This window comes from Sus scrofa, chromosome 9 (genome assembly GCF_000003025.6).
Source record: "Sus scrofa isolate TJ Tabasco breed Duroc chromosome 9, Sscrofa11.1, whole genome shotgun sequence".
Classification (NCBI taxonomy): domain Eukaryota; kingdom Metazoa; phylum Chordata; class Mammalia; order Artiodactyla; family Suidae; genus Sus; species Sus scrofa.
In genome coordinates this window covers 131,830,830-131,850,619 of record NC_010451.4, presented here as the reverse complement: position 1 = coordinate 131,850,619, position 19,790 = coordinate 131,830,830, and the positions used below count along the sequence as shown (strand labels likewise).

Genomic DNA, 19,790 nt, shown 5'->3' with positions numbered 1-19,790 from the left:
GAGACTTTGCTTCTCCTTGGCTACCTTTTTAAGAACACTGAAGACTATTTATTTATTTATTTATTTTGCTTTTTAGAACTGCACCTGAAACAAATCCTGCCTGAAACACCAGTCTGTCCCACGTTAATAAATTCATCATCTCGGTCTGGCCTTAAATCCTTAACAGCAACACCCTTTCCTGGCTTTCTAGGCTTAAAGTCTTATTCTGCTTATAATCCTGCCTGTCTCTCCTTGCTCCCTCCCTCCTAAAAAGTTGCCTATTAAGTCTAGCGTGAACTCATCAATTTCGGTCTTTACCGCCCTTCCGAAAGTTGTCTTTACCGTGTTTTGGTTTAGTTGAACATCACGAACCTTCCGGGTTTATCATTCCTTCCTGACACAAATCCTCTTGTTCCCTATACATGATATGCCTTCTCCTCATTTTTGCCTTTCAAAAACTTCTGTTCTTGGAGTTCCCGTTGTGGCGGAGCAGAAAAGAATCCGACTAGGAACCGTGAGGTTGTGGGTTCGATCCCTGGCCTTGCTCAGGGGGTTAAGGATCCGGCGTCGCTGTGGCTGGCTGTAGGCCAGCAGCTGTATCTCCTGTTCAGTCCCTAGCCTGGGAACCTCCATTTGCTTCAGGTGCAGCCCTAAAAAGCAAAAAAAAAAAAAAAAAGAAAAAAGAAAAATGATTAAACCTCAGACTCCTGCCCCTCCAGCCCTCCTCCTTCCCCATTCTGATCATTGTGACTGCCCCTCTCATCTGTGAATCCCCACTATACTCTGTACTTTTTAGTCTTAACAATAGTTATTTGTGTTCATTCCATCTCCGGATTTTCTCGTAAGCTGAAAATCAGCCCTTCATAGTGCTCATTATTTCTCTTTCATTTTTTGTTCCCTTTTTATTAATACTTTTTCCTCCAGTTTCTGCCTTTCAGGTTTAACAAACATTAATTGATCTACTTTAATTTCTGTTTGCTCAGGCACTGTGCTAGATATTTTTTACATTTAGTCCAAATAGATCCTTACATATATTTTAACTTTATCTTCACAACCATTTGCAGTGTGGTAGGTATTATAAGAGATCCTCAGTATCCAAATGCTCATCAATCTCTGGAATACACGGAGAAGCAAATGTTGCCAAACAAGAAAATATTCTCTAACAACTTGAGCACCTGTAAAATTAGGCTCCACTCTCCAGTTCTTCCTTATCAACTTGCTTTTCTCTTTCTCATTCATCACAGTAACATCCTTCTCTGTCACCCTCTTGCTAATACAGTGCAAACCAGCATAAACCAAAATGAAATTGTAAGCCTTGAAAAAGATGTGGAACTTTATGAAGTCTATGAAGGTACAGGAGAATGACTTTAATCAGCTGCAAAATTGCTGACAGATGGGTCTTGAGCAGAATTAACAATGGAATTGACAATGAAGTGATGACTCAGACAGGCACTTCAAAACAGGATCATTTGAGTAACAAAGAATTAAGAGGAGTCCTTGAGAAAATTATTGAAGTCCTCAAAACAAAAATGACCTATATTCTATGCTCAGGTTGTAAATTTTGAAGCTAGAGAATGTTATATCATTGTATAGTCAGAAAAGATATGCCAAAAAATAAAATATATAAGTGGGGAGTTCCCGTCATGGCTCAGCGGTTAACAAACCTGACTAGTATCCTTGAGGATGCAGGTTTGATGCCTGGCCTCACTCAGCGAGTGAAGGATCCGGCGTTGCCGTGAACTGTGGTGTAGGTCACAGACTTGGTTCACATCCCAAGTTGCTGTGGCTGTGGTGTAGGCCCGTGGCTACAGCTCCGATTCGACCCCTAGCCTGGGAATGTCCATACTCTGTGGGCATGGCCCTCAAAACAAAACAAACACACATAAGTGAAATCAGTAACTTTTTTTTCTTTCTCTTTTTGTCTTTTTTAGGGCTGCAGCCTCAGCATACGGAGGTTCCCAGGCTAGGAGTTGTAGCTGCCGCCTACACCAGATCCGAGCTGCATCTGTGACCTATACCACAGCTCACAGCGGCGCCGGATCCTTAATCCACTGAGCGAGGCCAGGAATCGAACGGCTCGTCCTCATGGATACTAGTTTGGGTTCTTTATCTCTGAGCCACAAATGGGAATTCCAGTAACTATTTTTTAATGAGCTCATTTTCCTAAGTTTTAGTTTCGTATTTCAGATTAAGTTATAATCAACCCTTTATTTTTTTGTTGTTGTTGTTGTTGTCTTTTTTGCCATTTCTAGGGCCGCTTCTGCGCATATGGAGGTTCCCAGGCTAGGGGTCCAGTCGACCTGTAGCCGCTGGCCTACACCAGAGCCACAGCAACGCGGGATCCGAGCCACATCTGCAACCTACACCACAGGTCAGGGCAACGCCGGATCCTTAATCCACTGAGCAAGGCCAGGGATCAAACCCGAAACCTCATGGTTCCCAGTCGGATTCGTTAACCGCTGCGCCACAGTGGGAACTCCCAACCCTTTATTTTTTAACTGTTTCCTCTGAAATGGTGTAGGTTCTAGTACAAACTATTTTGGGTACCAAGGACCTGTTCTACCTTTCACAACCAAGGGAGCATCAGATTCCTTGGGTATTAACTCGGATATTTGCTCCTACTCCATTCCTGTTACTCCTGGAATAGCATGTTTAACATTTCCAGTTTTGTCTCTATCATCTCCTTTTCTTTCACATTTTAGCCCTTGTTCGTCCTTATCACTGTGTCTGTCTGTCCATTTCCCCTCTTTCTTGTTACCTGTTTACTCTTATTCCTTTGCCTCATCCCCAGTACCCTAACCTTGAGGCTTATCCACTTTGCTTGGCCTGCCTGCTGTCCATTTCTGACCTACATCATCTGGAAACTGGTGCTTTCTGTTTCAGGTTTTCCCCTCCCTTACTGTAGGTCTTTCTACTTTTTTCTTTCTTCTCTAATAATTTTCTTTTTAATTCTTGTTTCGTTCTTTCTTCCAAGTGCTTAGTTATACCTGTTCACTCATGGTGAGAAAGTTGGTATTACCCAGAACCTCTATGTACTGTGATAATTATTGCCAAGACTTTGAGTGAGATAAGACCTCGATATCCCTTCTCAGGGAAAGTCTTTCTTTGTGTTTCGCCCAGCGTGTGTGCGAATTACACTGGCCCCTTTATCCGGGCAGGTTCTTCTGCACACCTTCTTAGGCTGGTGTGCTTACTTCTGTCTCTGTCTGCTGCCAAAGGACCTTGATTAATTACTAAGCAGTGGGTATACGCGAACGGAATTTGGTCAGGTGTTTCATGTTGTAATACTGCCATAGTAAAGATCTTGAACTTAGAAAAATTTTAAACAAAAATCTTCGGAAGACTATAAGAGGTCTTTTGGGAAAATATATTCTTATCGTGGACCACTCACTGCGTCAGAAATTTAAAGAAATATTTTAGGGCATTAACCTGATCTACAGTTTTATGTTAATTTATACAGGACTATTTTTGATGGAGTATGGGTAGGTTTAATCTAAATATGAAGAGAAGAAATTTTAGAGAAAGTCACAGATCCACTTTGAAGAAAACAGAGTCACTTCAATGTTTAAAACGAGGCTAAAATGAACATCTGCAATGTCTAATAGGAACATTTAGTTGGAAAATGGGTGATTAACAGATTTTCTCAGTTTTACTGTCTCTGACCAGAGCGTCAGTGTGAATGTTGTTCATTCTCCCAAATTGGTACATTTCCCTTTCATTACCTTTTTGTGTTGGTAAAAGATAACTCAGAATATATTGTTTAAGTCTTACAAAAAAATGGAATCTTCATAAATCAGAGTTTTAGTAATCTCATGTCTGTGATGTGGTGAAAAGTTTTTTTAAAAAAATAAGCACTTTGGAAAATGTCTGTCTTCATATCCTCATTAGGAAACTTCTCTTTAATTTTGTAGTCAAATCAGAAAATTAATGCCCGTTGGACCACAGAGGAGCAGCTTCTAGCAGTGCAAGGTATATTAAAGATAAGCAGTTATTGTTGTTCATAATAATTTAACTTGTCGTGAAAGGGGACCACCATAGTTCCTCCCTTCCTTTAGAAATGGATGAGAAAGGGGCCTTGTGCTCACCACACAGTCCTGGTGGCCAGGACTTCGGTTTGGTACTTGTGGATGTGACGTACTGAGCCTGTGTGCGTTTTGGGTCCTGAATCGCACGTACTGCTTTCTCAGCACTAAGTAAATGATGGTGATGATGAGCTTGACCAAGTTTCCTGGTCTCTGGGTGCCTCTGCTTCAGGATTCCTGCAGTTGGGTTCATTCCTACCGTATCTTTTGATGACTTACCATTCAAAGTATAAACTCTTATGTGTTTCTGGTTTCTCTGATTATGTTAAATAAATGTCAGGTTCTGAAAATATTAATGATATGCTTAACTTTCAGTGTACCATACCTTAAAAGAATATGCCACTGAATATTTTGAAACCTGACTTTAAATATATTTATACAAAAAAGAGACTTAAGAGGTACATCAATATATGCATATATAGATACAAATATATATGTGTATATATATATGATAATTTTAAATGCAGTATTTATAAGAATGCTTTGTTGAATTGTATAGCAGGACACTTTTTATAATGTGACTATTCATGGGCAAGCTGGAAGCATTTAAACCTGGATTTTCTTATGTTTAACTACTTAAAGAAGAACAAGCTGTATATTTTAATTCAGTGTTGTAGGGTTTTTTTCCTTTTAAGATGGACTTTCTGCAAGACTGATTGTCGACTTTAAGTTTGGTGTGCAGTTTGTTTCTTCCTGACCGAGCCCTCCGTGTTGAGTGCTAATAGCTTTTCTATCTAGGTTAACTGCTATAAGAGGGTTCAGCTCCAGTGAAACGTATAAGCATTCCTTTCAAAGTGTTTCCCAGTATCCACACAGAGAGAACAGGTTTAACTCAGAAATGCTGTGCAAGTGTCATTCAGCTGTGAGAATAATGTAGTTAACGATTGATTAAGGGATGACTCTGCGGTTTGAATTAGAGTGAGAATTACTCGTCTGGTGTGATTTGAAAAGTCACAGGAGAGCACCAACAGGGTAAGGTCTGCCTTCCCTCTGGCCTGTGCAGCACAACACAGTCCTTTCGGAAATAGAAATACCAGAGTCATCAGAGGCAGAATGCTGGATGTGCATTGAGTACCTCTGTAATTATAGAACTCAGTCTCTGAATGAATGAGTCAGAAAGAGGTTTAATTAGCTCATAATAATGTTCAATAATAGCTGTTTTAAGACTAGAAACTGACAATTTAAATTTTTGATTAAAAATTAGTATTTCCGATGAACTATGACTTACAGCTATAACATAGTTATATGAGGAGGTATTGCCTTAACTGATAGAAAGCCTGTTTTTCACCGTGGAAGTTGCCTATAGAGTTTAAGGCTGTTTTCCAGTATTTAGTTGCTTAAAGGTTAGTATACTAATCGTGTACTCTTGTATAAGACATTGTCCTAGAGAAAGGATTTTCTCAGGAGAATCGCCTAGGTAATCTGGGTTAATCTTTCTCTATAGGTACAGCACTCAGGATTTGATACTGTTCTGCAGTACTGCTTTAAGTGGTAGGATCCACTGACTCTTATGGCTGGGTTGGATGTTATGAAAAGCTGCATTCAAGGGGAGGTTAATGGCAAGTTTTACCTGTAGAGTTGAGCTGTGATATGCGGACATTATTTCAGCTTATATGTATTTTTAAAATAGAATATTTATAGAAATAGTAAAAAACTTTGCTCTCTGCTGAAGGATTTTCAGTGTTATATTTTTGCATTTAAAAAGTAATCCGTAAATCACACTAATGCAGCAATTTGTATGGAAAGATTCATGTTCTTAGGATTCTGAAAGCACTCTCTTATTAATATGTCTTTGTTTTTATTTATTTTGACTCTGAAATTTTTCATTTTCAGTTTGGTTTTTTAAGGTTTTTTGTTTTTATCTTGGGTTTATTTGATTTTTTTTGTCATATAAAATAAAATAATATACAGCTATTTGTGTCTAAACTAGTCATTTTAGGGAGAATTAAAAAGTGCCGTTTTGCCTCATGTGCCCACATTTTTACATACTACTCAGAAGTCTGTCTTATAAACAGTATAATCATGTAGCAGTGTCACCACTGCCTGAGTCTTATTGTGGTTAAGGTACATACTTGCAGTTTTTATTTTAACATGTATCATTTGCTATCAGAAGTGCCTATCTTAGCAGGCAATTGTTTCTATTTTTTTCTTCTTTTTCATCTTTATGATAAGCCTTTATGTGATATTCTTATGGCCACTTCAGTTGTACGAAGTAATAATACATCATTTATGTTTTTGATATTAACATGTTTTAATTTATGGAGTGCTTTATAGTCAAGACATTGTACATACATGTTCTGATTGGATGTTCCTTTGTTAAATGCTTTACTTTATCTTGCTTATAGTTGACTGTTACAGTGACCTGGAGAGAGAAAAGTTGACTCTAGTATCACTAGTGAGATTTATCACTACCATTAAATAAACTTTTTGTCGTAACTCTTAAAAGCCCATATATATTAAGATCATTTCCCACTTTACTTACCATCTCCTCATATTGTTGTTAGCTAATTAGGAACCATTTAAATAGTAAGTAAATATTTAAATAAAGAAGCCATTTTCCCTGCTTTCTCCCTTATTTGGAAGGGGAAAAATCATGCTCAGACCAGAAAAGACTGTCTGTTTTTACCTGTGTAATCTATGACTTAATTAGTTTTAGTTCTAGCTGCGTTCTAACTACAGTCACACTCTTTTAAGGGTCCCCAGGCTCATTTACTTGCCAAGAATGATAGTTCTACAATTTCTATAATCTGTTCCAGCCTTGAATATCAGATTTTCTATTATAACAAACTAGTTAACAGCAAGACAAATTATATTCATCACATACTTGTGTTAATGATGAAATATCTGTTTGTAGCTTGTGTCATATATGTGTAAATTTTTTTTTCTAATTTATGGTGCTTTTAGATATTATCTCAAAGTCAGTCTTGATATTCATAGGATGAACATTCCTTATTAAGCAAGAATTAAGAAAGGAATTAGATCCTAGGGGTGTGTGTGTGTGTGTGTGTGTATTATGTAAAGTGGGACAATTATTAGCTATTTTCCAAAAATAACAATACATTTTGGAGTTCCTGTCATGGCGCAGTGGAAACAAATCTGACTAGGAACCATGAGGTTGTGGGTTCGATCCTTGGCCTTGCTCAGTGGGTTAAGGATCCATAGCGTTACTATGGCTGCGGTGTAGGGCGGCAGCTGTAGCTCTGATTAGACCCCTTGCCTGGGAACCTCCATATGCCACAGGTGCAGCCCCAAAAAGAAAAAAAAAAATTTTTAATTATAATATACAACATCTACTCCTTAAAGTGTATAGGAGCAGAAGCATGATGTACAATATTTGACATTTTAATTTTAGATCTCCTCTTAAATGTATATATATCTCCCAACTAGAATATTTGTGTTACATTAAGATAAACAATAAAAAGTTTTTCTAGTTTTATCAAGATGTCAACTTTAATTTTTAGTTTATTTTTTTCATATTGCCTGGCTTCTCATATAAAACAGGAAATGACAGAACTATGTTCAAATGAGTTATATTTTACAGTGAAATGTTACCTTCTTCTCCCTGTAGTTTATACATTTATTCCTTTTTAGGAGAAATGAAGTTGAAGTCTAGAAATTGTCTTCTTTTTGATTTTATCTCCGACTTTTAAAAAAACTAGACTGATCTTAAAGTAGGGGGAAAAAGAGATTTAGTAGTTGATTAAGACATAAGAATTTATAACCCAGTACATGAATGATCAAAAGGAGGTTGAGATAGATTCATACTTTATCATCTAAAAGACACCTGTTTGGGAGTTCCTGTTGTGGTGCAGTGGAAACGAATCCAGCTAGAAACCACTCGGTTGCAGGTTCTATCCCTGGCCTCGTTCAGTGGGTTGGGGATCCAGTGTTGCCGTGAGCCGTGGTGTAGGTTGCAGACGCGGCTCGGATCTGGTGTTGTTGTGGCTCTGGCAGTAGGCCAGCAGCTACGGCTCTGATTGGACCCTTGGACCCCTAGCCTGGGAATCTCCGTATGCCACGAGTGCGGCCCTAAAAAAAAAAAAAAAAGGGACAAAAGACAAGAATAAATAAATAAATAAATAATAAAAGACACCTGTTTGCATTAGAGAGTTTCTTCTATTATAACAGATATCTTAAGAATGGAGGACCAAAAGTATAATTTCAGCCCTCTAATGCACTTGCCTCAAATAATTAATAATTCAAAATTCCCAACATTTCGGGGATGGAATTTAACTTGTAGCAAAGAAGACAGAAGGTTCAGAAGAGAAAGGCTAGACATTGGAAAGAGACTGTGATTACGATTTTTATCCCTCACCCAAATGCACTAATCATTGTCCCACTGCTGTTGATACCTTCTTTACCTTCTTTAATGGGGATTCCTAAAGAGATTTACAGGAGGTGGAAAGACATGGATGTTCCGAAATGGTTTGAGTTTAAAATTAATCTCATGTTGATAGGAAAGAACCTCATCCCTGGAGTTTCAAGATGTCACTATGTTCTTATTTCAAAAATAGGGTTTTGAAGAAATAATATTTCCAATTATACTAATAAGAACATGCCCACTTTAAGACATTTTGCTGTAAGAGGCAAAAAAAAAAAAAAAAAAAAAAAAATCCCCCAATTTTCATTGCCTAGACCAAGAAGTAGCTTGCCAGTGTAAGGTTTGGGTTTAGTTTTTTTCGTGGTCCAAAATCAGATTTTAAAAATAACTTTTTAAACATACCAAATACAGATTTATGATATCCCTTCTATCTAAAAAAAAAAAAAAAAGTCTAAGCTCCACATCCAGGAAACATGGTATTAGAAATGCTCCTGTCGGCAAAGCCTTGCCTGCCCGCTTGCATCTCTCTGTCCTGTCTTAATAAATCTATTTCTTGCCCCCCACCAAAAAGCTCCTGTCTTTCTAGCCAAAGCTCTAAATATTTGATTTTGTTGTTGTTGGGTAGTACAGAATACTGGTTGCAAAATGTGGGCTTTCATAAAATGTAATGATAACGTGATACCATATCCTAATGAGTTATATTTTTATGTAAATTCCCAAATAAAACTTTTAAAAGTGTATATTATAAAGATTATAGGGTGTCATCTGCCAGTGTAGAAGCCATGTTGTTTCATTATAACTTTCAATTGATATTCAGAAATTTGAAAATAATTTTTGCCTCTCCCTGGGAAATATCTCATTTCCCTCTTCCAGAGTTCTCTCAAACTTCTTTTCTACTAAACTTTGAAAATTGACCTCTTGTCCTAAAGGTCGGAAGTGTAATTGAAAACCATGATTCAGATGGGCCTAAGCCTTTTATAAATCTTCACGAAAACAGAGAGAGATTTAATCACTGTATTTAACTCCCTTGTTGATAAGTCAGTCAGATGACTTTGGGGTTTTGTTTGTTTGTTAAGAGATTTTAGAAATGTCCTCCATGGAGTTCCCACTGTAGCTCAGAGGGTTATGGACCCAGCTAGTATCTGTGAGGATGCAGGCTCAGTCCCTGGGCTTGCTCAGTGAGTTCAGGATCCAGCCTGCCACAAGCAGAGGAATAGGTCACAGATGTGGCTTGATCCCACTTTTCTGTGGATGTGGTGTAGGCCAGCAGCTGTAGCTCCAATTCGATCCCTAACCTGGACACTACCATATTCCATGGGTGCAGCCCTAAAAAGACCAAAAAAAAAAAAAAAGTATCGTACATTTATCTCATAATGAAATAATGAGTGATTAGATGATTTTGACTTGTTTACTCTTCAATAACTTTTGTGAAACGTCACTTCATCAAAAGCAAGAGTATATTCCACGTAAGGAAATAGGATGACTAATAAGAAATAGCTGTGCTATCTTATTGTCTCGTAATATTACTCTGTGATATGAGATATAATGCAGATCATAAAGTTATATTTATGAAGAAATCCATGGGAAGTTGACCCATCATTAGAATACAAATTAGGGTTTTCAGGTTCATTAATATTAGCATTCCCATTTTTGTGTTTCTTATGCCTAGAATTTTTATCATGGCAAACATTTTTTTAAAGCATAGCAAAATTCTGATATCTGCAGTACTCTATGATGAAAATGAAGGAGGAAAAATGTCAAGTTTTATAGTAAGAACTTCCTAAGTCATTCCAGCACCAGTTCTTGGAAATAATGAGGGACTTTGTTTTTTATAAACTGTGAAAAAAGTATGGACCACCCTTCCACCTGGTGCAAGTTGGAACTAAAGTAGCTCTGATACCATAGGTTGTTAGAATTAGCTGCTCAGGGAGTTCCCGTCGTGGCGCAGTGGTTAACGAATCCGACTAGGAACCATGAGGTTGCGGGTTCGGTCCCTGCCCTTGCTCAGTGGGTTAACGATCCGGCGTTGCCGTGAGCTGTGGTGTAGGTTGCAGACGCAGCTCGGATCCCGCGTTGCTGTGGCTCTGGCGTAGGCCGGTGGCTACAGCTCCGATTCAGCCCCTAGCCTGGGAACCTCCATATGCCGCGGGAGCGGCCCAAGAAATAGCAACAACAACAACAAGACAAAAGACAAAAAAAAAAAAAAAAAAAAAAGAAAAAGAATTAGCTGCTCAACACTGCTTCCGCTAGGGTGTCCTCCAGAAGCCTAGCTGGGGACTCTTCTGAAGAAGGAGTCAGTCTTGTTAAGTCTTCAGTTGGTGTTTCACTTAGTTCTCAACCATAGTACAGAGCTTAGGAATTCTACCTTCTAGCCAAAATAATGCTGCTGAGTGTCATCACTGGAGTGTGAAAGTGGTAAAGAAGTCAGCCATATGTGACTCTTGTGGCTTGGGCAAGAAAAATAGAAGGCCTATAGAGGAGAAAAATCCATCGTACTTCTTATGTACTCAGCATTGCAGCAATGCTGGTAGTAATTCATATTTTATAGGATAGTACTTTCTAACCTTCTTCACAGAGAAAATTAGGAAATCTTTCATAGCACATTGAGGCAGACAGATGAGGCTACTGTTGATCTAGAGGAGACTGCCGGAGAGCTCTAGCTGCTCCAGTCCTGGCTCAGCCATCCTGCACCTCCTGCAGGATAAGGGCATAAATACTTGGGCCCATGGCGTCTCAGGGCATGATGGAGATCCTCAGCTAGACAGCAGAAGTCTACGCTGTGGTCTGTGCCTTAAGATTTTACAGAGTAGTTGCTACAAGACTGCCACACCCGAGTTAATAATAAACTTACCTAGGTGACTCCGATCCTTGGTGAGCTGAAGAAAATCCTTGACATCCGAAGTACCTGTATAAACTAAAGTTCTATAGAAAGTAGTTTTGGTTTGGGAGGGTGCAATTCTGGAAGTGCAGCAGTGTTAGTGACAGGACCATCAGTCTACTGAGCAAGAGACAATAAAGCGGAAGACCAAAAGAAAAAGAAAAAAAAGAGTCAAAGAGGAGGAAACAGTTATAAAATGGAGTTAGATGTGGGGACAACTTAGTGGTAAGTTTTGGAATATATTTAGCTCAACGAATAGGTGTTTGGAAGATTATATACTGTCAGACTTGGAGTCAGACTTACTCTTGCTAAGAATGTAAAAGATCTAATCCCAGATTCACTTAAGGTTTTCATTTCTAAACTCATGTTTTCAGTAGGTTTGGCCATTTCCAGAATGTAAATTAAATCTCTCTTATGAAAATCAGCACATGGACAGGACGACTGTGTGATTTCCAGTTAGCGCTTGCTTTTCAGTGCAGCCATCTCCAACTGAGTTGCTGTTTTCCAAGTATAATAGAGAAGGACTTGAGTATATAGCAGTGATTCTTAATATGAAATGACCTTGGATTTTTATTGCCAAACAAACCCTCAATAGAACCTCAATAGTTGGAAGAAAAAAAAAACTAATCTAGTGACCATTAAAATTTATATTCAGTTATGAAGTTCAAACTGGAAATCAGCTCATGGATTTAAGAGAATATAAGTTCATTTATATTGGTAAAATATTGTAATAATGTTTATGTATCATTATTACTTTGTTGTTGCGCATGTCTTTCCCTTTGAGAAAAGAGCAAATGAGCATAGTTTACAAACCCAAAACTTTGTATTAACAATAGGATGTGGTTATAGCTTAGTAATGCCAGACCTCGTACCCAAAATGCTCTGAGATAAAGGAACTCCCCATAGCATTAAGCCTAGCAAGTTGAATGTAGCAAGAGATACTTATTCCCAATTTGAAATACTTATTCTTTCAATTTCAATTTGAAAGAAACGCAGAATTAAAAAAGAAGAATTATGTCATTACGCTGGTGCTTTAAGGTAATAGGTATATCATCCAAGCGGGTATCAGTAAGAATATATCTGGCATTTCTGCTGGGATATTAATATATCCTTATCTCTTGTCTGTGACAATATGCATGCTGAGTTTACTTAAATCCCCGTATTTCTGGCAGCTTGGATTAAACTATAGACTTTAATATCATAAACATCAGCATTTTTCCCACTTTACTCATCTCTAATTAATGAGTTACTTGGAGGTTTTTTGGTATTTTAAAAAGCAGTTATCAATTGTAAAACCAAAATTTCGACGGCTTTTGTGTTTTGAGCGAAGTGCATCGCTTTCTAGCATACGTCAGGGAACTTCTTTTTCCCTCAGAGCAAATTATTACCCATCTAGTTATATAAAGTCATGTTAAATTCTGTGGCATAGTTGACACAAGCTCATAAATCAGATATTATCCTTCATTATAAAATTCCCATAATGAAGAGTTAGTTTTTTTACCAACTGAATGTACAGTCCTTCTTATAGTTAAGGTAGTGATGATAGCACAGCACGTGCCTGCAAGTGGTCACTACCACAACCAGATTCTTTAGGCTCCAGAGCATAGCTAGGAATCCTTCGTATATACAGTCTTTAGAACTATTAGGTGAGTTAAAACCCAGCAAACGCTGAAAAAGAGCTTCCCTTTTTTTGGTCCCCTCGGATTGTGATAATTCTCCTGCTTTTAATGTTTAAATTCTTATTTCTTTGTATTCGTTGGTACTTGATAAGATAGGCAGGTAATTATGTCAAAGTTGGTGTTAAGACCAAAATTTCAATGCTTTTCTTAACTGGGGCACCCTGTGGCTACTCACTCAATCCATTGAGGGGATAAAAGGAATGGTTCGTTCCCATCCAGTTTTGTTTACAAACGGTGTTGCTCAAATTTAGGTGACTGGCTACTAGGGAAATAAATGAATGTGGAATTGAGGATGGAACAAAGAATTGAATGCTTTACAATAAATGGACTGTATTTGAGAGTTCAAGAGAGGATTGGAGAGAATAACTGAGTATGTAAAAAATGGTAAGTTTCTGATCGTTCAGTTGAAGGCAAATGGCTGGTTCAATGAAATGACGTAATTGATAGTTTCCATCTATGACCCTACTATCTGAGCCTCTATCTCAGCATTGAGAAATGAGCAGAGTTTATCAGAAAGGATTTTCATTGCTGGTATCTTGTGTGTGTGCATGATGTGTAGTACACACAGCTCTCCTTATTGATCCTTCACAGGTGTATTATTTACTTTGCCTTCCAGGTGTCCGCAAATATGGTAAAGATTTTCAAGCTATTGCAGATGTAATTGGCAACAAGACTGTTGGCCAAGTGAAGAACTTCTTTGTAAACTACAGGCGTCGGTTTAACTTAGAGGAGGTATTGCAGGAGTGGGAAGCAGAACAAGGAACCCAGGCTTCTAATGGTGATGCTTCTACTTTAGGGGAGGAGACAAAAAGTGCTTCTAATGTGCCATCAGGGAAGAGCACTGATGAAGAAGAGGAGGTGTGTTTGTGTATGGAATTTGAGCTAATATGAGTTGAGGAATCACCATTTTGTGTGTCCTGTAAGAATTTTTCAGAGGACTAGCTAAATGAGCATGAAAGGTTGACAATACACTTACTCAGTGGTGCATCTCTCGTGACTCTTAAGTCATAATGACATGCTAAGTTCTGATCCTAGAAGAATGGAGAGTGTATTGTTCTTTCATAGTCTTATTTTTATTTCCAGTGTTAAGCTGTTTACTAATAAAGATGCCTGTTTGGTAGCTTCGTTGCTTTTTTGGTTTTTGGTTTTTTTGTTTTGTTTAAAATAAAAGAAGCTTGTGCTTCCCAAAAAAAACACTGGTGTTATGTTTTTGTTTTGTTTTGATTTGTTTTGTTTTTCCTGTGACAGCCCAAACTATATTGTATCAAGTTCATTAGGAACTATCATCTCATACATGTATTTTTGTTTCTTCACCTCTAGGCACAGACCCCACAGGCTCCTCGGACTCTGGGTCCATCACCTCCTGCCCCATCATCCACTCCAACACCAACAGCCCCCATTGCCACTCTGAACCAGCCTCCACCACTTCTTCGTCCAACACTGCCTGCTGCCCCTGCTCTTCACCGGCAGCCTCCTCCACTCCAGCAGCAGGCCCGGTTCATCCAGCCCCGGCCAACTTTAAATCAGCCTCCACCACCTCTCATTCGCCCTGCTAATTCAATGCCACCCCGTCTAAACCCAAGACCAGTGTTGTCCACGGTTGGTGGTCAACAGCCGCCGTCACTGATCGGAATTCAGACAGATTCACAGTCCTCCTCACTGCACTAAAATTAAAGTGGACAGAGCTGCAGTGACTTTGTACCCCATCATTATACCAGTGCTCATCTGACTGATGCAAAAGAGGAAAGCATAATCCTTCCTAGATACTGAGGCTGCAAACTAGTTCTGTGGCAGGGGGCTAGCGTAAGGGGATGTCTAGGAAATGTTTTAGCTCACGCACTGAAATGTTATACAACAGAAAGCCTAGGGTTAGCCTCCTTTCTAGAGTATACAGTCAGTGACATGATTTCATTAAAGGAGAAAAAGGATTAAGTATTCTCTCTACCAAGGGTTTTTGGTTTTGTCTTTACTGTATTTATTTTATTGAGGATCTTTATATTCCTGCCTCTCCATAGTCAAGGCTCTTAGTACAGGAATATTGACTTAGGAATTGTGAAACTCCTTAAGTTTTGTAAGTTAAGGATGTTGAACTTTTTCTCTTTTTTCTTTAATTTAATTTTTAACATTTTCCTATGTTAGGAGAGCAAGAATAAATAGCCTGCATTTCAGATTTTGACATATGTTCATTTAATGCATATTTAAGAAATTATAGTTGCATATCCCTTTTTCCAAAAAATCTTGCTTTTTTTTCTAAAGGAATTAAAATATATTCCTTTAAAAGAAAGCAATTTAATCAATTGCAAAGCAATTATATGAAACCACAAAGAATGTACTGAACCTTCTAACCCTTTAACATACAGTTTAGGGTCCTAGTGCAGAGTCCTTGCTTAAAGGTCATTGACTTGCCATCTGTCAGGAATAAGAGGATCAGAAAAATAATTTTACATATAAATGAGGACTTAACTTGTTGAAGTACAATGTCTTTAAGTTCCTTAAAAACAGTAATTTTGGTTTTTTTAATGTTTCTAAAGCTATCTGCTTTTAACTAGTAGTTGCTACATTTGGGGGCTTAGAAGAGAATTATATTTTGTTGGTTATGTGGAGATAGTGATTATGGAAGCATTTATTTACAATACCCTTTTTGTGTTTAGGTTCTGAACTTTCAATTGCCCTCATCCTTATTAATAATGGTCTGCATTTAATATAAAGGATGTTTTCTGGATAAATCTCTATTGTATTATTTGGATACGTTTGTGTATTCCTTGCAGCCGACCTGTACTCATGGGTTTGGTTTAGGGTTAAATCATCAACATTATTTCAAAAAATAAATGGAAGAATTTGTTCTGTACTATCTAAAGATGTATCAGTATATTGTCAGAGTTGTGCTGTTAAAATGCCAAGACCCCCTTTTTATAAAGAAACAAAAAATATTTCAAGTCTTTTAGTTTAACACATAATCATTAAGCACCTAAAAGAATATTTTACAAGCAATAGTATTTCAACAGTGTATTGCTAATATTTTTGATACAATGATTTCATATTGGAATCATGACCTGTGCAAAGACAGATCACTTTGATTGCTATACTAGTGGAACTTAAGCTAAATGTTTGCACATTCACATTCTCCTCACATTTAGAACTCCTTCACGAAATGGTCAGCATCTCAGGCCCTAATTTATATTTTGAGATGTCCTATATTCCCCAGATATTGGGAAAAATAGTCCCTCCTTTTGGTTCTAAAGCATTAAAGAGCTGCTATAGACCTAAATCCCTTGATTGGTTTTAACTTAGAAGTTTAGCTCATGTCTTTCTATTTCGGACCTTAATTAAGTTCTGGCGTAATCTAAAGCTTTTTCCAAGATGTGTTTTGTCTCACTGGATCATCTTAACGACTTAAAAGTCTTGATATTCTAGAATTTGTACTCATTTTTACTTTAAAAGCCACGGGGGACAGTTCTATATCTTAAAGGAAAATATCTAAAGCGTTTTAAAGTATTGAGATTGTCTTGCCTATGTGCTTACTCTACAGCTTTGATTGTCTTGTCTCTTGTCAGTAGACCTTCAGTATACAGTAGGTGGGATATGTGAGGCAAGTTGGTCAGAACCAGCATCTGTCCAGCTGCTGTAAGTATGTTGTGATTCATTTACAATCTGTTCTATCCCAGCCGTGGGCAGAGGTGCTGTATCTGAGGGATGTGCTATAATTTGATTTACGTACACTAGAGCACACAGTAGAAAAATCTTAGCTTCATTAGTAATATGACACATGTATATAGTGAGATGTCCTTATTGTGTGCTTTGCATATTTTGTAAATATTTTGCACGTCATTATTTTTCTTTTTTGTTTAAGCAGTGTTTGGCCTGGAAGAGTGATATGCTTGCTGCTTAATCAAAGGATTAAAGAGTTAAAGATGTCTATGTCTTCTATTTTCACATAATTTCATGTTGTATGAAAAATTTAGGACCTCTTCACTGTGAAATTCTAAATACTGATTTTTATAAAAAAAAGAAAAGCAAAACCTAAAAACCTTTTAATGGCCATTTCATTAATTTCAAGTTTTATCATTTTTAAAAATCTACACCCAAGTATTTTTTTCATTATATAAGCTAAAAGTAAATCACACTTTTGATACACCTGGTAGTATTAATGGAAAAAAAATTTTCTATATGATTTAATTCCAGTGTGATATGGATGTAGATAAGGATAGGTTATGATAAAAGCTTTTTCTTAATAGTCTTACGGTTGAGTAAAATATAATGTAAAATAAACTTGAAAGAATGTCAAATTCTGTCTTAATATAGGCCTACATTCTTTTCAGGAATAGATGTAGAGAACAAGTAGAAACACTGGCAGTCTTGCTTTTCACCTACATTAAGAATGTTGCGGAGTTCCCGTCGTGGCGCAGTGGAAATGAATCCGACTAGGAACCATGAGGTTGGGGGCTCAATCCCTGGCCTCGCTCTGTGGGTTAACGATCTGTCGTTGCTGTGAGCTGTGGTGTAGGTCGCAGATGCAGCTTGGATCCTGCCTTGCTGTGGCTGTGACACAGGCCAGCAACTGCAGCTCCAGTTCGACCCCTAGCCTGGAACCTCCATATGCCACGGGTGCAGCCCTAAAAAGCAAAAAAAAAAGAATGTTGTTGAGTAGTTTGTAAGTACCAAGTTTAGTTATTAAATATGTTATATTCTTAATGTTTCTTCCTGCTGTGAAAAGAATATTAATAACTGCCGATTACTTAATACTGGAGTGTCAGGGTCTCCTCAAAAAAGAATAATCTGACTTAGAACTCAAAACAAATGAATACATTTTGATTATAGGAAATACAAGAATGTGTATTAGTTTTTCAAGCTGCAGTCATTTTAGGGGCATCATTCATAAGATTACCATGTAAATAAATACACAGAAAGAATCCAGGAATCAAGTTTACGGAACAGTGCTAAATTATAAAATATCTACAAGAAACTCCCTCATTTTTTGATGTGTTTGTGGGGGTGCATAAACTGTTTTCTCTTAGGAAAAATTAGATCACATCTGACTCCACCCAACTTAAATCTTTATCAACTGCCTTAGTGAAGTTTGGGAGTAAAACATCAGACGAATGCTCCTAGATGCGTGACTTTGTGTCTAAAAGGCCAAGGCTTTATCTTCCCTTTTTCTGCTCTCAGAACATTTGAGAAACAGTGAAGAGCAGAAATTACGGTGGGATTGAGATGTTTGCAAATTGTCGTTACCACGTTTAAAGTAGACCTGATAAGGAGTAGCTCTCTGCAGTGTGGTGACGTGAACGCTATAGAGTCCTAAGGCTGGAATTGGGGGGAGCAGTCTCAGGGAGAGGGGCTGGGAAGCGGACTGGAGCCATCCAAGAACAGCCCTCACCCTGCAAATGGCGTAGAGGGTAGTCTTCCTGTGCGCTTCATAGAACATCTTTTTCTCTGGATTATTTTAAGAAAGGTTAATTTTTTTGTTCTATATGACTGAATCTTAGGTAAATGTATGAGGTACAGTTACTGATAACTAAGAAGAGCCCGAAAAAGACCACAGCACAAGGTGTCTCGAGGTATCTAGCTTACTGCCCAAAGCAGCTTTCATAATTTTCGGGATTTGGGAGCCTTTATCCCCAAGACCATTTTTGTTCGCATGCTATGCCTTTTCCAAAAGAGAATTTTAAAACAAAAGCATTGAGGGGCTTGTCACTTGGCAGAAGAGTTCTCTCTCTACCATTGTGACTCTTCCAGCTCCACTGGACAAGTTACTTCACCTCTCTGTACCTCTGTTTATTTATTTTTCTTCCCTCTCCAAATCTTAGCGAAATGACAAGAAGTACAAAAATGAAAATAATGCTTAGCAGTGCTGTAAAGCCAGAGAAGGTGCCGCCAGCAGATAGAGACAGATTCATGACAAAAAGCTCACAGAATTAAAGAACCTCCCCACTCCGCAAAGGTGGAAGAGCAGGAAGACATTGACATTTCAAAAGGATCCCAAAATAATGCTGAATTCAAGGCAGAGATCTTCCTGGTATTCATGCCACTGTGTATGGGCTGGACTTAGTGTGGACTGGACTTGGTGCCTTGCTTCTGACCAATCAAATACAGCAAAAGTGATGGAATGTCACTTCTGTGGTTAGGCTAAAAGACTGGGATTTCTGTCCTGATAGTGGAATGCTCTGCATGCTTTGGTGAAGCAAGCTGCCATACTGGAGAGGCCCAGGGAACAAGTATCTGAGGCAGGTCCCCTGCCAACAAAACACTCAGGCCCTCAGAATAACTACCTGCCAGGAACTGAATCATGCTAACAACTGTATATGCTTGGAAGTAGATCCAGCCCCTGTTTGGGCCTTGAGATGACTAGAGTTCAGCTAACACTTTGATTGCAGACTGTGAGAGACTTTGAATCAGAGAACTCAGCTGTCTGTTCCCAGATTTCTTAAAACCACAGAAACTGCGAATTAAGGAGTGTAGTTTTGAGCTAAGTTTTGGGGTAATTTGTTATGCCGCAATAGAAACTAATACAATGGATAAATATATACCAATTTAAAGATTAATAGGAAGTTGGGGTGACTATATTAATATTGGACGAAGATTTCAAAGCAAAGATTATTGTCAAAGATAGAGATGGTCGTTGAATAATGATAAAGGCGCCACTTCATCAAGAGGTTCCTTAACGGAACTGCAAGAAGAAAGAGGCAAATCTGCTATTAAAGTCAGTAATTTCAATACCCATTTCTTAGTAGTTGATTGAACGTGAAAACCAAAAATGAGTAAAAATATAGAAGACTTGTACATTATTTACATTTACCTAATTGAAATTTATAGATTGTTCCACCCAACAATAGCAGAATAAACATTTTTTT

General features: G+C 38.0%; 1 protein-coding gene across 9 annotated transcripts in view; it reads left to right on the top strand.

Moving 5' to 3' along the window:
• The window catches only part of RCOR3 (REST corepressor 3), a 57,428-nt gene extending 40,203 nt beyond the window's left edge, over nt 1-17,225 (top strand). For 3 of the 9 annotated variants that reach the window (XM_021063875.1, XM_021063873.1, XM_021063874.1), the window contains 3 exons: nt 3,891-3,948; nt 13,556-13,797; nt 14,260-16,853. In XM_021063875.1, coding sequence (XP_020919534.1) covers nt 3,891-3,948; nt 13,556-13,797; nt 14,260-14,607 — 648 coding nt within the window. In that variant the 3' untranslated portion in view covers nt 14,608-16,853. Of the gene's footprint in view, nt 1-3,890; nt 3,949-13,190; nt 13,324-13,555; nt 13,798-14,259 lie in introns of all 9 variants that reach the window. The other 6 variants (XM_021063870.1, XM_021063871.1, XR_002336049.1 and 3 more) reach the window with 5 other exon arrangements.